Genomic DNA, 17750 nt, shown 5'->3' with positions numbered 1-17750 from the left:
GACAAAGACAGGAACTATATGAACACAACTACAAAACACTCTCCACAGAATTAAAACTAGACCTAAACAATTGCAAAAAACATTGATTGTTCATGGGTAGGATTAGCTAACATAATAAAAATGACAATCCTACCCAAATTAATTTATTTATTTAGTGCTAAACCCATTGAACTGCCAAAAAACTTTTTTTACTGAATTAGAAAAAAACCATAATAAAGTTCATTTGGAAGAACAAAAGATCAAGGATATCCAGGGAAATCATGAAAAAAAATGCAAAGGAAGGTGGCGTTGTAGTCCCAGAACTCAAACTATACTATAAAGCAGTGGTCATCAAAACAATTTGTTAATGACTAAGAGAGAGAAAGGAGGATCAGTGGAATAGACTTGGGGTAAATGATCTTAGCAAGACAGTGTATGATAAGCCCAAAGATCCCAGCTTTTGGGACCAAAATCCACTATTTGATAAAAAAAAAAAAACTGTTGGGAAGATTGGAAGACAGTATAGGAGAGATTAGGTTTGGATCAACATCTCACACCCTACACCAAGATAAACTCAGAATGGGTGAATGACTTGAATATAAAGAAGGAAACTATAAGTAAATTAGGTGAACACACAGAATAGTATACATGTCAGATCTTTGGGAAAGGAAAGATTTCAAAAACAAACAAGAACTAGAAAAAAATCACACAATGTAAAATCAATAATTTTGATTACATCAAATTAAAAATGTTTTGTACAAACAAAACCGATGCAACCAAAATTAGAAGGGAAGCAACAAATTTGGAAGCAATCTTCATAATAAAAACCTCTGACAAAGGTCTAATTACTCAAATTTATAAAGAGCTAAATCAATTGTACAAAAGATCAAGCCATTCTCCAATTGAAAAATGGGCAAGGGGCATGAATAGGCAATTTTCAGTTAAAGAAATCAGAACTATCAATAAGCACATAAAAAAGTGTTCTAAATCTCTTATAATCAGAGAGATGCAAATCAAAACAACTCTGAGGTACACAGCACACCTAGCAGATTGGCTAAAATGATAGCAATGGAAAGCAATGAATGCTGGAGGGGATGTTGTAAAGTTGGAACATTAATGCATTGCTGGTGGAGTTGTGAATTGATCCAACCATTCTGGAGGCAATTTGGAACAATACCCAAAGGGTGCTAAAAGAATGTCTGCCCTTTGGTCCAGCCATAGCACTGCTGGGTTTGTACCCCAAAGAGATAATAAGGAAAAAGACATGTACAAGAATATCCATAGCTACGTTCTTTGTGGTGGCCAAAAATTTGAAAATGAGGGGATACCCTTTGATTGGGGAATGGCTGAAGAAATTGTGATATATATTGGTGATGGAATATTACTGTGCTCAAAGGAATAATAAAGTGGATGAATCCCATGGGAACTGGAACAACCTCCAAGAATTGATGCAGAGTGAGAGGAGCAGAACCAAAACAATGTACACAGAGACTGACACACTAGTACAATTGAATGTAATGGACTTCTCCATTAGTGGCAATGCAGTGAACCTGAACAATCCGAAAGGATCTACGAGAAAGAACACTATCCACATTCACAGGAAAAATTGTGGGAGTAGAAACACAGAAGAAAAACAAATGTTTGACTACATGGATCGAAGGAATATGGTTGGGGACATAGACTCTAAATGAACATCCTAGTTCAAACATCAACAACATGGAAATAGGTTCTGATCAAGGGCACATATAACACCTATTGGAATTGTGCGTTGACTTTGGGAAGGGTGGGCTAGGGAAGAGAGGGAAAAAATGTGATTCTTGTAACCAAGGAATACTGTTCTAAATTGACTAAAAAAACAACCCTCTGATTACTTAGAATAGCCTTGGGGTTGCTTCCTAGGGCTCGTCTCTATTGCTATTCTGTACTTTATACTGGATGTTATCCCTTCATCCAAGTGGTGAGCATTCTGGGAATATCAAAACCCAGAGAATTTTCCAATGAGCAGCTGCTCTGCTTGTTATCAGAACTCTAGGCAAATCAAAACTGTTCTAGGCAGAGTCTATTAAAGGCAGATGTGACCGTGACCCCTTATTGTAACAAGGGACCAAGATCATGGATTTCTTTTTGCTAGACTGCCAGATCATCTTTGATTTCAGTTGCCTCCCCCACTCAAATATTAGATGATAATTCATTTCTAAAGTACCACAATACCAAATTGAGAATCATTCATCAAGTAAAATCTCTTGGACAGAAGATTGTTGAATTTAGGACTTGATTATACTATGGACTGATCACATATATTGTGGATTAATCACTGTTTTCATAACATTGTAAAGTATAGTTTTTCTAATAGTACTGAGGAAATCTTGTTTTTTTCTCCTCTTCTTCTCTACCCTCAAGCCTAGTCAGCATTACAACGAGATATTTCATATATCAGAACTACAGAATTTGAGGGTCATAAGGGACCATTTAGTACAATCTATATGAGAATGAAATACTTGCTAAAACATATTCAACAAGCAGGTATTCAGGCTATATTTGAATATTTCCTTTGAAGGGGAATCCATCATCTTCAAGGCAGCCCATTCCTCTTTTGCACAGTTTTAATTGTTTTAACATTTTCCTGGTATTAAGTCTAAATTGGCCTCTTTGCAATTTCTACTCATTTCTCCTAGCTTTGCCCACTGTGACCAAACAGAACAATTCTAATCTCTCCCCAAAATGGCAGTCTTTAAAATACTTGAAGATAGCTATCAGATCCCTCCTCAATATTCTTCTCCAGGTTTAACATCCCCAATACCTTCCACCAATGTTCATATGACTAATTCTGGTTGTTCTCCTTTGGATATTCTCTAGCTTATTAATTTATTTCTTGTTCAGTCATTGCCTTAAATGAACACAGTAATCTAATAATGTGTGATCAGGGCAGAGTAATTCTAAGATTGCCTCTTTTCTATACTGAAAAGCTCTAACCCTCTTAATGAAGCCCAAGAATGCATTATTTTTTTTTTGACTGCTACATCACATTGCTGACTCATATTGAGCTAAATATTTACTAAAAACCCTAGAGCCATGTTGGCAAGGCAGCATGCCCCAGCAGCAGGGAGGGGGCTGCTCTGCTCCCCCTCTCCACAGCCCCCAAGGACATTTTTCATATGCTCCACCTCTCTGCCCAGCAGCCAAATGTGAGCATTTCCTCCTTCCTGTGTTTGGGATACTGGAGTGTGGGGAGGCTCACAGGCAGCTTGAAGTTGTAGTTTGGGCATGCAATCTCAAAAAGGTTTGCCAACTCCACCCTTGAACTTTTCCAGAACAACAGTTATCTAACCATACTTCACATATTATACATAAGAAAATAATTTTTGTATCCAAGTACAAGAATTTACATTCATCTCTTTTGATTCATCTTATTATATTCATCTTACTGAAAATCCTTTTGGGAACTGACTGACATACATTGGGTTATCCATTCCTTTCAGCTTTTTAAAAAATCTACTCATCTGATAAGTATGCCATCTATGGCTTTATTCAAGTCATCAATAATCTTGTTAAGAAGCACAAAGCCAAAAACAGACTCCTGGGGTATTCCACTGAGTCCTTGCACTGCATTGACAACTGAACTGTTAACAGCTAATTACTCTGGAATGATCAAGTGTGATATACTTTACTAACTTTGCTATTAACAGCAATACAATCATCCAGAACAATTCTGAAGGGCTTATGTAAAAGAATGCTATCCATTTGCAGAGAAAGAAGTGTTGAGGTAAGAATGCAGATGGAAACATATGATTTATTACTTGTTTATTTGGGTATATGTCTTAGGGACATATATACTTATATATGTATATATATACATATACTTTGGTTTTATAAGATTATTCACTTATAAAAATGAATAATATGGAAACATGTTTTGTGTGATAATATATGTGCAACTCAGATTGAATTGTTTATCAAAAATGGGAGGTGGGAGAGAGATAATTTGGATCATATAACTGGAAAACTCATGTGGAAATTTGTTACTAAAATAAAAACATTAATTGGGAAATGGCTGAACAAATTATGGTATATGATGGTGATGGAATACTATTGTGCTGAAATGAATGAAGAACTGCTTGATTTTTATATGAACTGGAAGGACCTCCATGAACTGATGTGAAGTGAAGTGAGTAGAACCAAAGAACATTGTACACAGAAAGTGAAACATTGTGGAAATATCCGATGTAATGATTTCACTACCAGTAGCAAGGCAATAATGCAGGACACTCCTGAAGGAGTTTTGGGAAAGAATGCTATCCACATAAGGGTAATAATTATGAGAGTAGAAACGCAAAAGAAAAACATATGACTTCTCATTTAACACTTGTATATATGGGTATATGATTTGGGGTTTTGGCTTTAAAAGATTGCTCTATAGCAAAAATGAATAATATGGAAATAGGTATCAAGTGAAAACATTTGTACAACCCAGTGGAATTGCTTGTCAGCCCTGGGAGGGGGAGGAAAAAGGGAGGGAAAGAAAATGAATCATGTAAACATGAAATATATATATTTTTTTATAAATTAAAAAATTAAAACTAAAAAAAATCACAATTCAAATGGAGCTAGGTGCCCTCTTGTTATCTTCTTGCTTAGTTTGGGTCTCATTCCCTATTAGTGATCTTTGTGCTGTCATTTCTAGTTTAAAAACCATTATCCTTATCAGAGAAAACAGAAACAAAATATAAATTTAGAAGTTCTGCCTTCTCTCTGTTGCCAGTTAATATTATCCTATCCACTCCAAGCAAATATCTTTTCCCTTCTTTGATCCACTTTTTTCTCCCAGTGTGGTCAACAAGCATTTATTAAGCATCTGCTAGATACCAGGTACTGTGCTAAATACTGGGGATGCAAAAAAGGCAAAGAATTATCACTACTCTGAAGGAATTCACAGTATAATTATTGTAACTAAAAAGACTACAGAGAGATTCCATAATAAACTTGCCTAATACTCAGGTGTGGATAAAATGTGGCCATAAAGGTTGGCATCAACTTCTGTGTTTACAGAATAGTAGTGAAAGAGATTATAAAGTGAAAAGTTAATTATATGATATTTTTATAATAACAGCAATAGCAAAAGTTGGAAAAACACAACATAGGTGCCCTGTGGTGCTCCTTAAATATCAAATTCACTGTTACCTGTGGTATTTATGTTTTATAACAGTAAATGCTTTCCATTTCTATTCATTTCCAATAAAAATCAGTAGCTAGAGTTAGAAAGAGAAACTCCATTTAAAATCACTCTAGGCAATATAAACTATTTGGGAATCGATCTGCCAAGACAAACTCGGGCATTATATGAACACAACTACAAAACATTTTTCACACAAATAAAACTGGACCTAAACAATTGGAAAAACATTAATTATTCATGGGTAGGATGAGATAATATAATAAAAATGATAATCCTACCTAAACTAATTCATTCATTCAGTCACATACCTATCAAGCTACCAAAAACCTTTTTTTATAGAATTAGAAAAAAATTATAACAAAGTTCATTTGGAAGAACAAAAGATCAAGAATATCAAGGAAACTAATGGAAAAAAAATAAAGGATGGAGGTCAAGCAGTACCAGGTCTTAAACTGTACTACAAAGCAGTGATCATCAAAACAATATGGAACTGGCCTAAGAGACAGGAGGGTGGATCAATAGAATGGACTTGAGGTAAATGACCTCAGCAAGATAGTGTTTAATAAACCCAAAGATCCCAACTTTTGGAACAAGAACCTACTATTTGACAAAAACTCCTGGGAAAATTGGAAAACAGTATGGGAGAAATTAGGTTTAGATCAACATCTCACACCCTATATACAAAGATAAATTCAGAATAGGTAAATGACTTAAATGTAAAGAAGGAAATCATAAATAAATGAGGTGAATATAGAATAGCATATCTGCAAGTTCTATGGGAAAGAAAATAATATAAGACCAAGTAAGAGATAGAGAACATTACAAAATGGAAAATGAATGACTTTGGTTATCTCAGATTAAAAAGTTTTTAACAAACAAAACCAATGCAACCAAAATGAGAACGGAAGCAACAAACTGGGAAAAAAATTATAACAAAAACCTCTGACAAAGGTTTAATTTCTCAAAATATAAGGAACTACATCAAGTGTATAAGGACTCAAGCCATTCCCCAATTGACAAATGGTCAAGGGACATGAATAGGCAGTTTCCAGATGAAGAAATCAAAAAACTATCAATAATCACATGAAAAAGTGATCTAAATCCCTTCTAATTTGATAAATGCAAGTCAAAACAATGCTGAGGTACCATCTCACACCTAGAAGATTGGCCAATATGACAGTAACGGAAAATAATAAATGTTGGAGGGGACGTGGGAAAATTGGGACACTAATTGTAGAGTCCAGCTCATACATAAAATTCTTGTGTGTTTGAATCACCTGTGGAGGGAAGTTGGACATTAGAAAGAAGAAGGTTAAGCTAATCTAGAAAGAATGAGACATAGAAAAATCAGAGAAACAAGAAACATGCAGACAAGACATAGCCTGGTGTCATCAGGTCAGCCTATCAGCTTATCAAATGGTTGGGAGGTTCTAGAGTGACTGAGCTAAACTGCCTGTATTAAGGAAAGTAGGAATGGGGGTTTAGGGATGTCAACCAAGCAGGTATCATGGCAGAAATATTAGCATCATATTGACAATCAACAACAAGATAAAAGAGATGGATCCCAAGACAATGGTACAGCCAGTACCCAGACCAGCTCATTTAAAAGTCCTTATTCCTTCAGCACACTGGCACCATCTCATTCAGATGCTGAGTGTAGGTCTTTGACATTACAAAGAAGCTATTGAAATTATTTGTCAGCCTTTCAGACTGGAGACAATGGGAAAGATTTGAGTTCCACAAAATTTGAGCCCCAATTCAATGTAAGGATTCAGAAATCAATCATGTGAAATATTAGAAATATATCCATAAGTCTGTTCCATGTGGACTTTGGTCATTAAAGTTAGCTTTTGCATACATCTTTAATACTTTCATGATTCATTCTGTCTGAAACCTTACACTAATGCACTGCTGGTGGAGCTGTGAATTGACCCAACCATTCTGGAAGGCAATTTGGAATTATGCTGAAAAGACTTCAAAAGAATGCATATCCTTTGATCTAGCAATACCACTACTAGGTTAGTACCCTAGAGAGATGATAATGAAAAATGTTTGTACAAAAATATTTATAGCTGTGCTCTTTGTGGTGGCAAAAAATGGAAAATGGGGCGTGGGGTGCACCTAGATTAGGGAATGGCTGAACAAATTGTGGTATCTGATGGTGATGGAATACCATTGTGCTGTAAGGAATAATGACCTGGAGGATTTGTATATGAACTGGAAGAACCTCCAGGAACTGATGCAGAGTGAAATGAGCAGAACCAAGATAACACTGTACACAGAAAGTGAAACATTGTGGAACAATCCAATGTAATGAACTTTGTTACTACAAGACAATCCCAAGGGATTTATGAGGAAGAATGCTATCCACATAAAGAGAAAAAGCAGAGGGAGTAGAAACACAGAAGAAAAACACATGACTTCTAATTTGTTTATATGGGTATATGATTTGGGGTTTTGGTTTTTAAATATTGCACTATAGCAAAAATGAATAATATGGAAAAAAGTATAAATGATAACATTTGTATAAACCAGTGAAAGGGCATATTGACTCCGGGAGGGGGGAGAGAAGAGCAGAAGGAAAGAAAATGAATCATGTAAATAAGGGAAAATATTAAAAAAAAAACAGTAAATGCTTTCCAAATGAATCTTCACATTTTCCATCTTGTGACATCTTGAGAAGGTGGGCAGTTCCTTGCATTGTTAATTTAATGCTTCACACATTCAAACTCTAGACAGAATATTCTCCCACTGTACTTGCCTTCACTATCAACTAATTTTTTTTTAAATTAGGAAGTCCTTCCTTCCCCTCACTTAAAGCTTTGTTTTGCTCTTTTCCATCATACTTGTTATGTGATATTATGGACTGTATTTGCTTGTGTTTGCATCTTGTACCTATACTATAAGCTCTATGAGAGTTAGGAGCATGGTTTTTTTTTTTCCCCATCTTTATATCTCTGAAAGCACTTTGCTCAGTGATCCACATACATTAAGCACCAAATAAAAGCTCATTATCTCCTAGTGTGGTGGTGCACACCTATAATGCTAGCTGCAAGGGAAGCTGAGGCTAGAAGATCTGTTGAACTCAAGAGTTCTGGGTTGTAGTGGGCTATGCTGATCAGGTATTTTCACTAAATTCCTCTTTAATATGGAGCTTATCAGAGGGAAAGGACATGTAGGGGCACTATTAGGTTACCTAAGGAGGAGTGAATAGGTCTAAAACAGAGCAGATCAAAGCTCCTGTATTGATCTGTGTTTGGATCTAGCTTTTGCCCCTGCACTTCCATCTTGGGTGAGACAGGGAGACTCAATCTTAAAATTAGGTAGACACAGAAAGATAGATTTTGATGACTATATGGGTAGATAGATCCATGGTTGAATGGACAGATGGAGGAACAGATAGCTAATTTCTCATTGTGTATATGAGGAAAGCCAATGCTTGTGTTTATGAGAGGTGAAGTATGGAATGAATGAAGTAAACATATTTGTTAAGTACTTACTATAAGCCAATCATTATGGAGTCCTGGATGTTTAATATGGAAGATTTAGGTTGGTACACGACCTTTTCCTTAGCATTCTCTCTCTCTCTCTCTCTCTCTCTCTCTCTCTCTCTCTCTCTCTCTCTCTCTCTCTCTCTCTGTCTCTCTCTCTTTCCACACACACATACATATATGTATATATATGTATATATATCACACATATATAATATATACATATGTTCATACACACTTATATAACACATGAAAAAGTTGAGTTTGATGACCTTCAAGGTCCTTTCCAATTAGAAAACTATCTGGTTGATATTATATGCATATATGTTATGTATTTTTATTTTATATATGTATGTACATATGTATCTAATATGATAGATCAATTATAAATGATCATATATATAATATATTGTATATATTACATGTATATATGTAACAACTAGTATAGAACTGCTAGTAAATGATTTAGTGATTTAAACTCATATATTTCTAATTCCAATCAAGTCCAGTATCTATCCACTATACCACACTGCTTCTTCCTTCCACCAACCCCCCAATCACGGAGCAAGTTTGGAACCTGAATTAACTGTATTGCTCCCATCATTCTTCATTTCAGTTGGCTACAAGTCAGCAAGCTTACTGAGGGTATGGGCTGTATCTTACTTATCTTCATTTTCCCTACAGGTCCTAGAATACTGCATTGCATATAATATAATTATTTCCCACTCATAAATAAATGTTTGCTTTAATTTGAGTTGACTTATCCTATAGAAGAGGAGGTAGCTTGAAACTACATATTTCATCAGTGGGATGGAAATGGACTCAGACTGGGTCTTCGCACTTTTAATTTGACCCTTTAATAGCCCTTTATTCCTTTCCAGAAGAGTTTAGTTTGGGTGTAGGAAAATAAGAACCCAGAAAACTGGTAAATAGGAAGCCACACAGTACAATGGACAGGGGGATAGACCTGAAGGTAGAAAGTCCAGCCTCAGACACTTGCTAGATGTATAAGGCTGTGCCTCAGTTTCCTCAACTGCAAAATGGGGATAATAATATCATCTACTTTGCAGGGTCATTGTGGGTCTTAAATGAAATAATAGTTCTAAAAGCCCTTAGCACATTGACTGGCACATAGTAGATTTTCTACTAATGTTTATTCTTTTCTCCTAGTGGACTCTTAAATAACAAGGAGGCAATAAATCCATTTACTACATTCTTTGTTGAAAGCATTTACTAAAAATAACTCCTTGTATCATGAATTCCTGCTGTTTCAGCTGTCAGGACTTTTCCAAGCAGAAACACCAGGAATTTATGTACCTGAAATTAAAGCAAATAAATGCTTTAATGATATGGATGCTCATAGGTTGGATATTTCTTTCTCATTTCTTTTTTCTTTTTTTTTTATGGCAACACTTGGTATTCAGAAGCTGGCTCCAAAATGCTCCAACTACATTTTCTTGTTAGTGGTCACATATAACAAGAGCCTAGTGTATTATGCTGGAGTTTTGAATTTACATAAAGGTCTGTGTTACATGAAGGCAGAGGGCTGCTGGTTGGTTTCCATGGCAGCAGTGATAAAGTGTTAGAGTCAGTCCCACAAATTTTCTCCCTCTGAAAGGTCATCAGGAAGAAAGTGCAATTTTTTGTTAGAAGGTTCAATAAGACTTAGCATTTTAAAAGATGATCCTAATAAATGGCCTGGCAGGAACTCTCACTAGTTGGGCTCTAACTACATTTATTTGGCATTTAAAACCTCACCTTGGTTTAATTATTTTTCAGGTTAAAAAAAGGTGCTCAAAAGGACCTCTTCTCTATTGCACATTTTTTCTAGCATCACACATGAAAATAATAGTAAAGCAATCCTCAGTGATTTAACACCACACACCACTACCTACCTCACAAATTCAGAGCAACCTTAGGTATGTTTTTGTATATGGCTCAAAAACCGTTAGTGTCTTTCCATTGGCCGGAGAATCAAATCTAGGTTCCTTAGCATGGTATTCAAGGCTTTCCACAGCCTTAAACCATCCTAGATGAGACAGTAGATGGAACTTTGAACATAGAGGCAAGAAGGCTTATGTTCAGATCCAGCTGCAGACACATAACCATCTATATTAACTCTAAGAATGTCAGCTAACTTCTAGGTGACTCAGTTTCCTCATTTGTAAAATGGAGAAAATTGGGATATTGAGAGAAATAAGTGAGATGGCATTTGTGAAATGGTGTATAAACCTAAAAGTTCTCAATAAATGCTGGCTATTGTTATTAATGTATCAATAAACATTTCTTGAGTACCGAATATGTACCAGGCACTGTATTTAGAGCTTGAACTTATTATTATTATTTTTAACTAGGGAGATGTTGTATTGGAATGGAGAAGATTGAACTCAAAGCCAATGGTGCCTGATTTCTAGTCCAGGCTCTGCCACTAACAAGAATCTGTATGATTTTGGGCAGCCACATAGACTATTTTAGGTCTGAGTTTTTGTTTTATAAAATGAAGTTAGACTTACATTCGGTCTATCCAGCCAGCATTTATGAAATGTCTTATCCTTGCTAATATTCTCTTTCTCCTCCTCCTATATCCAGGAGAATGCAAGTTCCTTGAAGGTTTAAAGATTTTGTGTGTGTGTGTGTGTGTGTGTGTGTGTGTGTGTGTGTGTGTGTGTGTGTGTGTGTGTTTTAATACCTCGAGCCTGGCACAGTGCCTGGCACATAGTACCTGCTTATTAAATGCTTGTTGATTGATTATTGGTTGGTTGTTGAATCAAACTGAATCTCTCAGTCCTTTTAATGTTTATGATACCTATTATCATTTAGCACTGAAGCATCTGCTACCTTGTTTCAAATGATTATTTTTTTTTGTTTAGGTCCTGATACCATCATTAGAGCTCAGGATGGCACTGTTTTATTCCACATTCATCTGTGCCTTTTAGAGTTGTTATTAGGAATTTTTATGCGTAGGGCAAGTGACACAAAACACATCCCCAGCTAGAGTGAGGCATAGGACACCGATACATGGTGGGAGCACAAAGACCTTTAGGTGCTGGCATAAAACCACTATTTGGGGGGTCCCTGCAATGTACATGTGTGTGTGTGTTTGTGTCAGGGGAGTTTGGGGACAGCTCCTCTTATCTAGTGATCTGGATTTTATTTTAACTAATTATTCTTGATTAAATAGGTGTTAAGCTCTGTTGTTTCTGTACTACAGAAGTGCGGCAAGTGCTATTAGTATCACCTAAATCTGATTCTGTGAGAGACAAAGTCCCAGTTTCCTTGACTTAGTTTCAGCACTGGTGCCCAACTAGCACAGTGATTGGTATAAAATAAGTGCTGGATAAATGTTTGTTGCTGCTGTTACTGGCAATTACTTAATCTCATATCTCATAATGATATAAAAGCATTAAAATCTCCATTGCTCTCTATTCGGTTATAGCCATGTTGAAAGAGCCATCCACAAAAGCCATTGTTTAATTGTTCCAAATAAATTATGTAATTTGGGGCCTAGAAAATCCAATTTTGGAATATAGAATGTGTCTGGGAAATCTTCTCTTAATAGCCAAGTGGCATTTCAGAAATTCACTTCAAATAAAATAATGAAACAAACTGAATTAATAGCTGGCTTGGGAGAAATGGTCCAATCTAGTTCCTGACTTCTGTTCTCAACTTCCTGTTTCTTATACTTTGATAGGAATATCTAATCCCCAAACCTGATGTACAGTTAACAGCATAAATTCAGTGGAAGGGTGGCCCAACATAATGGGGAAAATGCTTCTAGATCAAGACAAACTAAAAGGAATAAAGCATTTTGTCTGGAGAAGAAAAGAGGCAAGGGCACAAAGATTTGAAAGGCTATCAAAGAAAAAGGGATTTGATTTTTTTCTATTTGGCCCCAAAAGAACTAGGCCCCAGACTAGCACACACAGATGATAGTTACAAGAGGCAAATTTGGGCTTGATGTAAGAAAATCAAAAACATCCTTATTATGATAGCTGTCCCAAATGGAATGGTCTGCCTTGGGGCATAGTGTGTTTTTCCTTCAATAGAAGTCTTTAGGTGAAAGGTTGCATGACCACTTGTTGAGTATATTGTTGCAAATATTCTTTTGGGAGGTATGGTTGAATTAAATGGCCACCAAATGCCCTTCCAGCTCTCAAATTCTAGGATTCTGAAATAAGATTCAGAAGACCAGTTTTTCAGGTTTTTTGACTTTCAGGGATGTTCTTATTCTTTAACAACTTTTCTAGCCCTAAAACACAACTCCAGGCTGTGAGTTTGACCAATATAAAGAAAGAAAGTCTCAGGAAAAATGAAGTGATAAATTGAACATTTACATGGAAACTTGATGAACCAACTCACACAATTCAGATCAATACCCTGCATTATTCTTGGGATCAAGAGAGAGACAGATTTGGTTATAATCTCCATTTTCAGGGGCTTGCCAGATACTCCACAGAGGAGCAAGTGCTCTAATGTCAAGCTATGTTCCTCTAATGGACCAGAAAAGCACTCAGATGGAGAATTCTAATGTCAGCTCATCTGTACTCTCCCACATCTATTCAAGTACATGAGTTGACCTTATATGTGGCTTACTCAACTCTGGTTGCTGATGTCTCTCTTCAAGTTCTAGCTGATACATAATTCTAGCTCCTTTATCCAATTCAATGAAATTTTCTCAAAGTGATTTCTCCTTCTTAGATCTTCCTAGATCATTTTATCTTGCCCTGTGCCCTTGTCATAACCATCTTGTTATGTTTTTGTCACATACGGCTCATTAATTTTAGGCTAATTGAGGACAGAGGCTTCAAAGTTTTGTACCTCACCCCTTGTGCCTAACATAGTGTTTTTGTCTGAAGAAGTTGCTTAAGAAATAATTATTGAGGGGGCAGCTGGGTGGCTCAATAGATCAAGAGCCAGGACTAAATATGGGAGTTCTTAGGTTCAAATATGGCCTCAGACACTCCCTAGTTGTATGACCCTGGGCAAGTCATTTAACTTCCATTGCCTAGCCCTCACCATTCTTCTGCCTTGGAACCAATACACTGTATTGATTCTAATCTGGAAGGTAAAGGTTTAAAAAGAAAGAATTGTTGAATTGAATTGTCTCTGATTTAAATCCTTTTGTTCAGTTGTTTTCACAACTGAAAAAAAAAACCCCTCAAAACTGAAAAGTTGCGTTTGATTGTGTTTGATTCTTTGTGACTTCATTTAGGGTTTTCTTGGCAAAGACACTGGAGTGGTTTGCCATTTCCTTCTCCACCTCATTTTACAGAAGAAGGAACTAAGGCAAACAAGGTTAAGTGACTTACCCAGGGTTATAAAACTAGGAAGTTACCTGAGAACAAATCTGAACAGTGAGTCTTCCTGACTCCAGACCTAGCACTTAATCCATTGTGCTACCTAGCTCCATCAAATCCTTTACCTTCCCATATTTCTAGGAACTTAAATACGAGAAATAATGTAGAAGATATTACTGAATGGGATGGACTAGATGGTTTCTAAGTTTCCTTCACATTCTAAAACGATACAATTCTAGTGGAAAGAACCCGTCTCTGATAGTTGGAAGACTTAGGTTCTAATTCCAAGTCTCAGTTACTAGCTGTGTGATCATTTTTGTCTTTAGACCTTGTTTTCCTCATCTATAAAAATGAAAGGATTGAAAAAGATGACTTCTGAAGCCATTTCCAAGATTCCATTTTTTATTTGTATTATTTTAAATTTCATTTATTTATAGCTTAGTTTGATGTGGATTTCAGTCTCATCATCTGCCACTTGGACCATTGTAATAGCTTCCTAATTGGTTTTCCTTTCCAAGCTGTCATCTACATAGATACCAAGTTAACACTACTAAAATATAGGTTTAACTACTCCAGTCCCCTATAATCCTCAATGACTCCCTATTGCTGAGGAAAAAATAAAAACCCTTCAGTACCATATTCAAGGTCCTCTCATATTACTTCCTTTAACACAGTCTAGTCTTACTGACTTAGCTTATTAGCTAGTCCTCATATATGGTATTGCATCTCCTCCCCTCTCTGTACCTTGGCAGAAGAGGCTCCCCATGTGTAGAATGCACCTCCACCTCTTCCCTTGAAGACCCTGCCTTAAAGAATCCTTAGTTTTCTTCAAACCAGAGCTCAGATGGTACCTTCTATGTCAGGTCTTTCCTGTTGTACTTCATTATTAACATTCTCTACCACCAGAAATTACTTTGCATTTCTTTAAGACTGTAAAAGGAGGGAGTTGGAGTATATGGCTCCAGGGTTCTTTTCAGCTCCAAATCTATGGTATGAAAATGTAGATTTGACAACATTAATAGCTCTAAGTACTGTTGTCTATAAAATGGAAGTAAACCCATATCAACTGGAATCTTTCTTTTTTATTTCAAGTTAAAAATTTTAACTACTAAATTTTGTTATCTAAATAGATTTATTAAATAGTCTAGATTATTTGGCAATAGGAATTCTCAGAGGATGAATCTTTTTTAACTCGTGTGCAAATTAACTAGATATAACACTTAAACAAGTCAGTTCAAATATGTTAAATTATGAAATGGCAAGAAAATAAAACTTAATAGATGTTTTCAAAATTACAGATGGGAAAAATTTAAAAAATCATGAAAAAAGAAATAAATGTTCAATGAAACCATTTCAGTTACATTTTAGTTTTAGAATAACTATTTTGATAAGTGAAATACAGTAAGGATTTTCCTATTAATTCATTATACATATATACTTACATCTTTTTCACTTCTGTGTATTGGGTAAAAACTTCATCTGGAAGAATATGTATTTTATTTTTCTTAAGAGACCTAAAATGATACAGTAAATAAATCAATTGAGTTTAATTCAATTCAACACACATTTATTGAGTAGCTGCTATATTCTAGATACCATGTTAGGTCATTGAGATAAAAAGACAAAAACAAAACTGTCCCTGTCCTTAAGGAATAACCATTATTTTGCTGGTGAAATATACAAAGTATTGAATTGTTTTTCCATTTTGTCTGACTCTTTGTTATCACAGTTAAGATTTTCTTGGCAATGATCTTGGAATGGTCTGCCATTTCTTTCTCCAGTTCATTTTACAGATGAGGAAACTGAGGCAAACAGGATTTGATAACTTGCTCAGGCTCACAGAGCTAGTGTATGGCTGAGGCTACATTTGGACTCAGGTCTTCCCAACTCCAGGTCTAGTGCTCTATCTTCTGCCCCACCTAGTTCCCCACCCCACTCCCTTTTCAAGGGTAATTTGTCTAAAGAGCAGTCAGCCTCTAAACCTTGCACAGACCTTTTTGGTCAGCAATCCACATGACCACACCTCCTCTTTGGAATCTTGCATGACAATAAGCATCAAGAAGAATGGTATTTTCTAAAGGAGAAATAAGGCTCCACTCTCCTTTTGCCCCCTTTCCCATTGCCCATTGCTGCCCAGGGTCAGCTCTGACATCCATGCACAATCATTTGGATCAGACCATGATTAGAAAAGAAAATTGACCATCTAACCATAGCCTAGAGGGGAATCTAGCAATTTAACGGACATCATTCCAAAGAGTGTGTCTGAGTTTCTCAGTTGGCAGCCTGGAGATTTCTATGATATGCTAACATACAAAGACACTGGGGGTTCTCTTTGGTCCCATGTTAATTTAGAGATAACTATATTTATCCAGTGTCAGGTTCTACTTACAATAAGGTTACATTGCTGGAAACTAGTGGCACAGATTTTAAATTTACATTAATACATTCTAGTTCAGTCTCTTTGCAGGCACAACATTGTGGATATTGCTGTAAATCTAGGGAAGGAAGAAAAAAAGAAAAAGTCACTTAACTAGGATAAAAAAGATTAACCATAATATTATTTGTACCACCTGCCTCTGTTCTTTTTTCTCTGAATACTAGATACCCACTCCCATTAGTATATATGTTTCTTGCTAATACAGATTATTTCATTCAATGGATGCTGGACCTAGAGTCAGGAAGACTCTTCCTGAGTTCAAAGCTGGCCTTAGACACTTACTAGCTGTATGACCCTGGGCAAATCACTTAACCTAGTTTGATTCATTCTTCATCTGTAAAATGTGCTAAAGAAAGAAATGGCAAACCATCTTAGTATCATTGTCAAGAAAACCCCAAATGGTCTCTCAAAGAATCAGACACAACTGAAATGAATGAATGATAACACCAATGAAAATTGCCAGTTCTGGACACATAATAGGTGCTTAAAGAGGTTTTGTTGATTGTGGGCATTTATTCAGAGGCATCCTAAAAGATTGTAAGGTTACACAAGAGTTCAGATTTGGCTTTTCAAGGGTGATTTAGAGGAATTCAAGAGGTACTTTAGAACCATATCACACTGGAGCTTTAAAAGAAACTTAGACACCTAATCCAACTCCTTTATTTTGCAAATGAGGAAAAAGACCAAAAAGAAGTGAATTCAAATGTTAAGGATTACACTGAGAGCTAGTGGGAGATCTAGGACTGGAACCTCATACTCTGGACTCTACAGAGAGATTTCTTACTACTAATCAATATTACACAGAGAAATGTGTAAATAGAAGATAATCATTTAATTATGTCAACAAGCATTTATTTATAAAATGTCTACCATGTGCCAGGTCCTTCTCAGTTGTTATAGTCATTAGAATGTTTCCATTTAATGGGGTATCTTGACAAAGTATTTTTCCTGCTTTTTAATAATAATAGTTCACATTGATATAACCCTTATTATGTGCCAGATCCTGTCTTAAATGCTTTATAATTATTAATCTCTTTTGATCTTCATAACTACCCTGAGATTTGGGCGCTAATATCATTTTCATTTTACAGTCAAGGACACTGAGGCAAACAGAGGTTAAATGACTTGCCTAGGGTCATAAAGCTATTGTCTGAGGTTGGAATTGACCTCAGGTCTTCTTGACTCTGGGTCTAAGGTGCTATCCACTGTGCCACTTTTGCTCAATGTGCACACAGGTGACAATCTTGGCTCCTTTTGAAGGAAGACCTGTGGTTGCTCTCTCCTTTTGTGACTCTTGCTTTCTGGGTCAACTACTTCTGTTATATGAGTACCAGAAGATTCTGGTTAACCAGAACCTGATAAATAGGGCTTTT

General features: G+C 36.1%; 1 protein-coding gene across 5 annotated transcripts in view; it reads right to left on the bottom strand.

The window, feature by feature from the left end:
- RXFP2 (relaxin family peptide receptor 2) overlaps positions 1–17750 on the bottom strand; it is an 85235-nt gene that overhangs the window by 48386 nt on the left and 19099 nt on the right. For all 5 annotated transcript variants that reach the window (XM_056825135.1, XM_056825136.1, XM_007495284.3 and 2 more), the window contains exons 4-5: positions 16330–16435; positions 15383–15454 (exon numbers count right to left, since the gene is read on the bottom strand). In XM_056825135.1, the coding sequence (XP_056681113.1) occupies positions 15383–15454; positions 16330–16435 (178 nt within the window). The remainder of the gene's footprint in view (positions 1–15382; positions 15455–16329; positions 16436–17750) is intronic.

This window comes from Monodelphis domestica, chromosome 4 (assembly GCF_027887165.1).
Source record: "Monodelphis domestica isolate mMonDom1 chromosome 4, mMonDom1.pri, whole genome shotgun sequence".
Taxonomy (NCBI): Eukaryota; Metazoa; Chordata; class Mammalia; order Didelphimorphia; family Didelphidae; genus Monodelphis; species Monodelphis domestica.
Note: the sequence above shows the minus strand (reverse complement) of the source record. Positions and strands in the feature narration are given on the sequence as shown.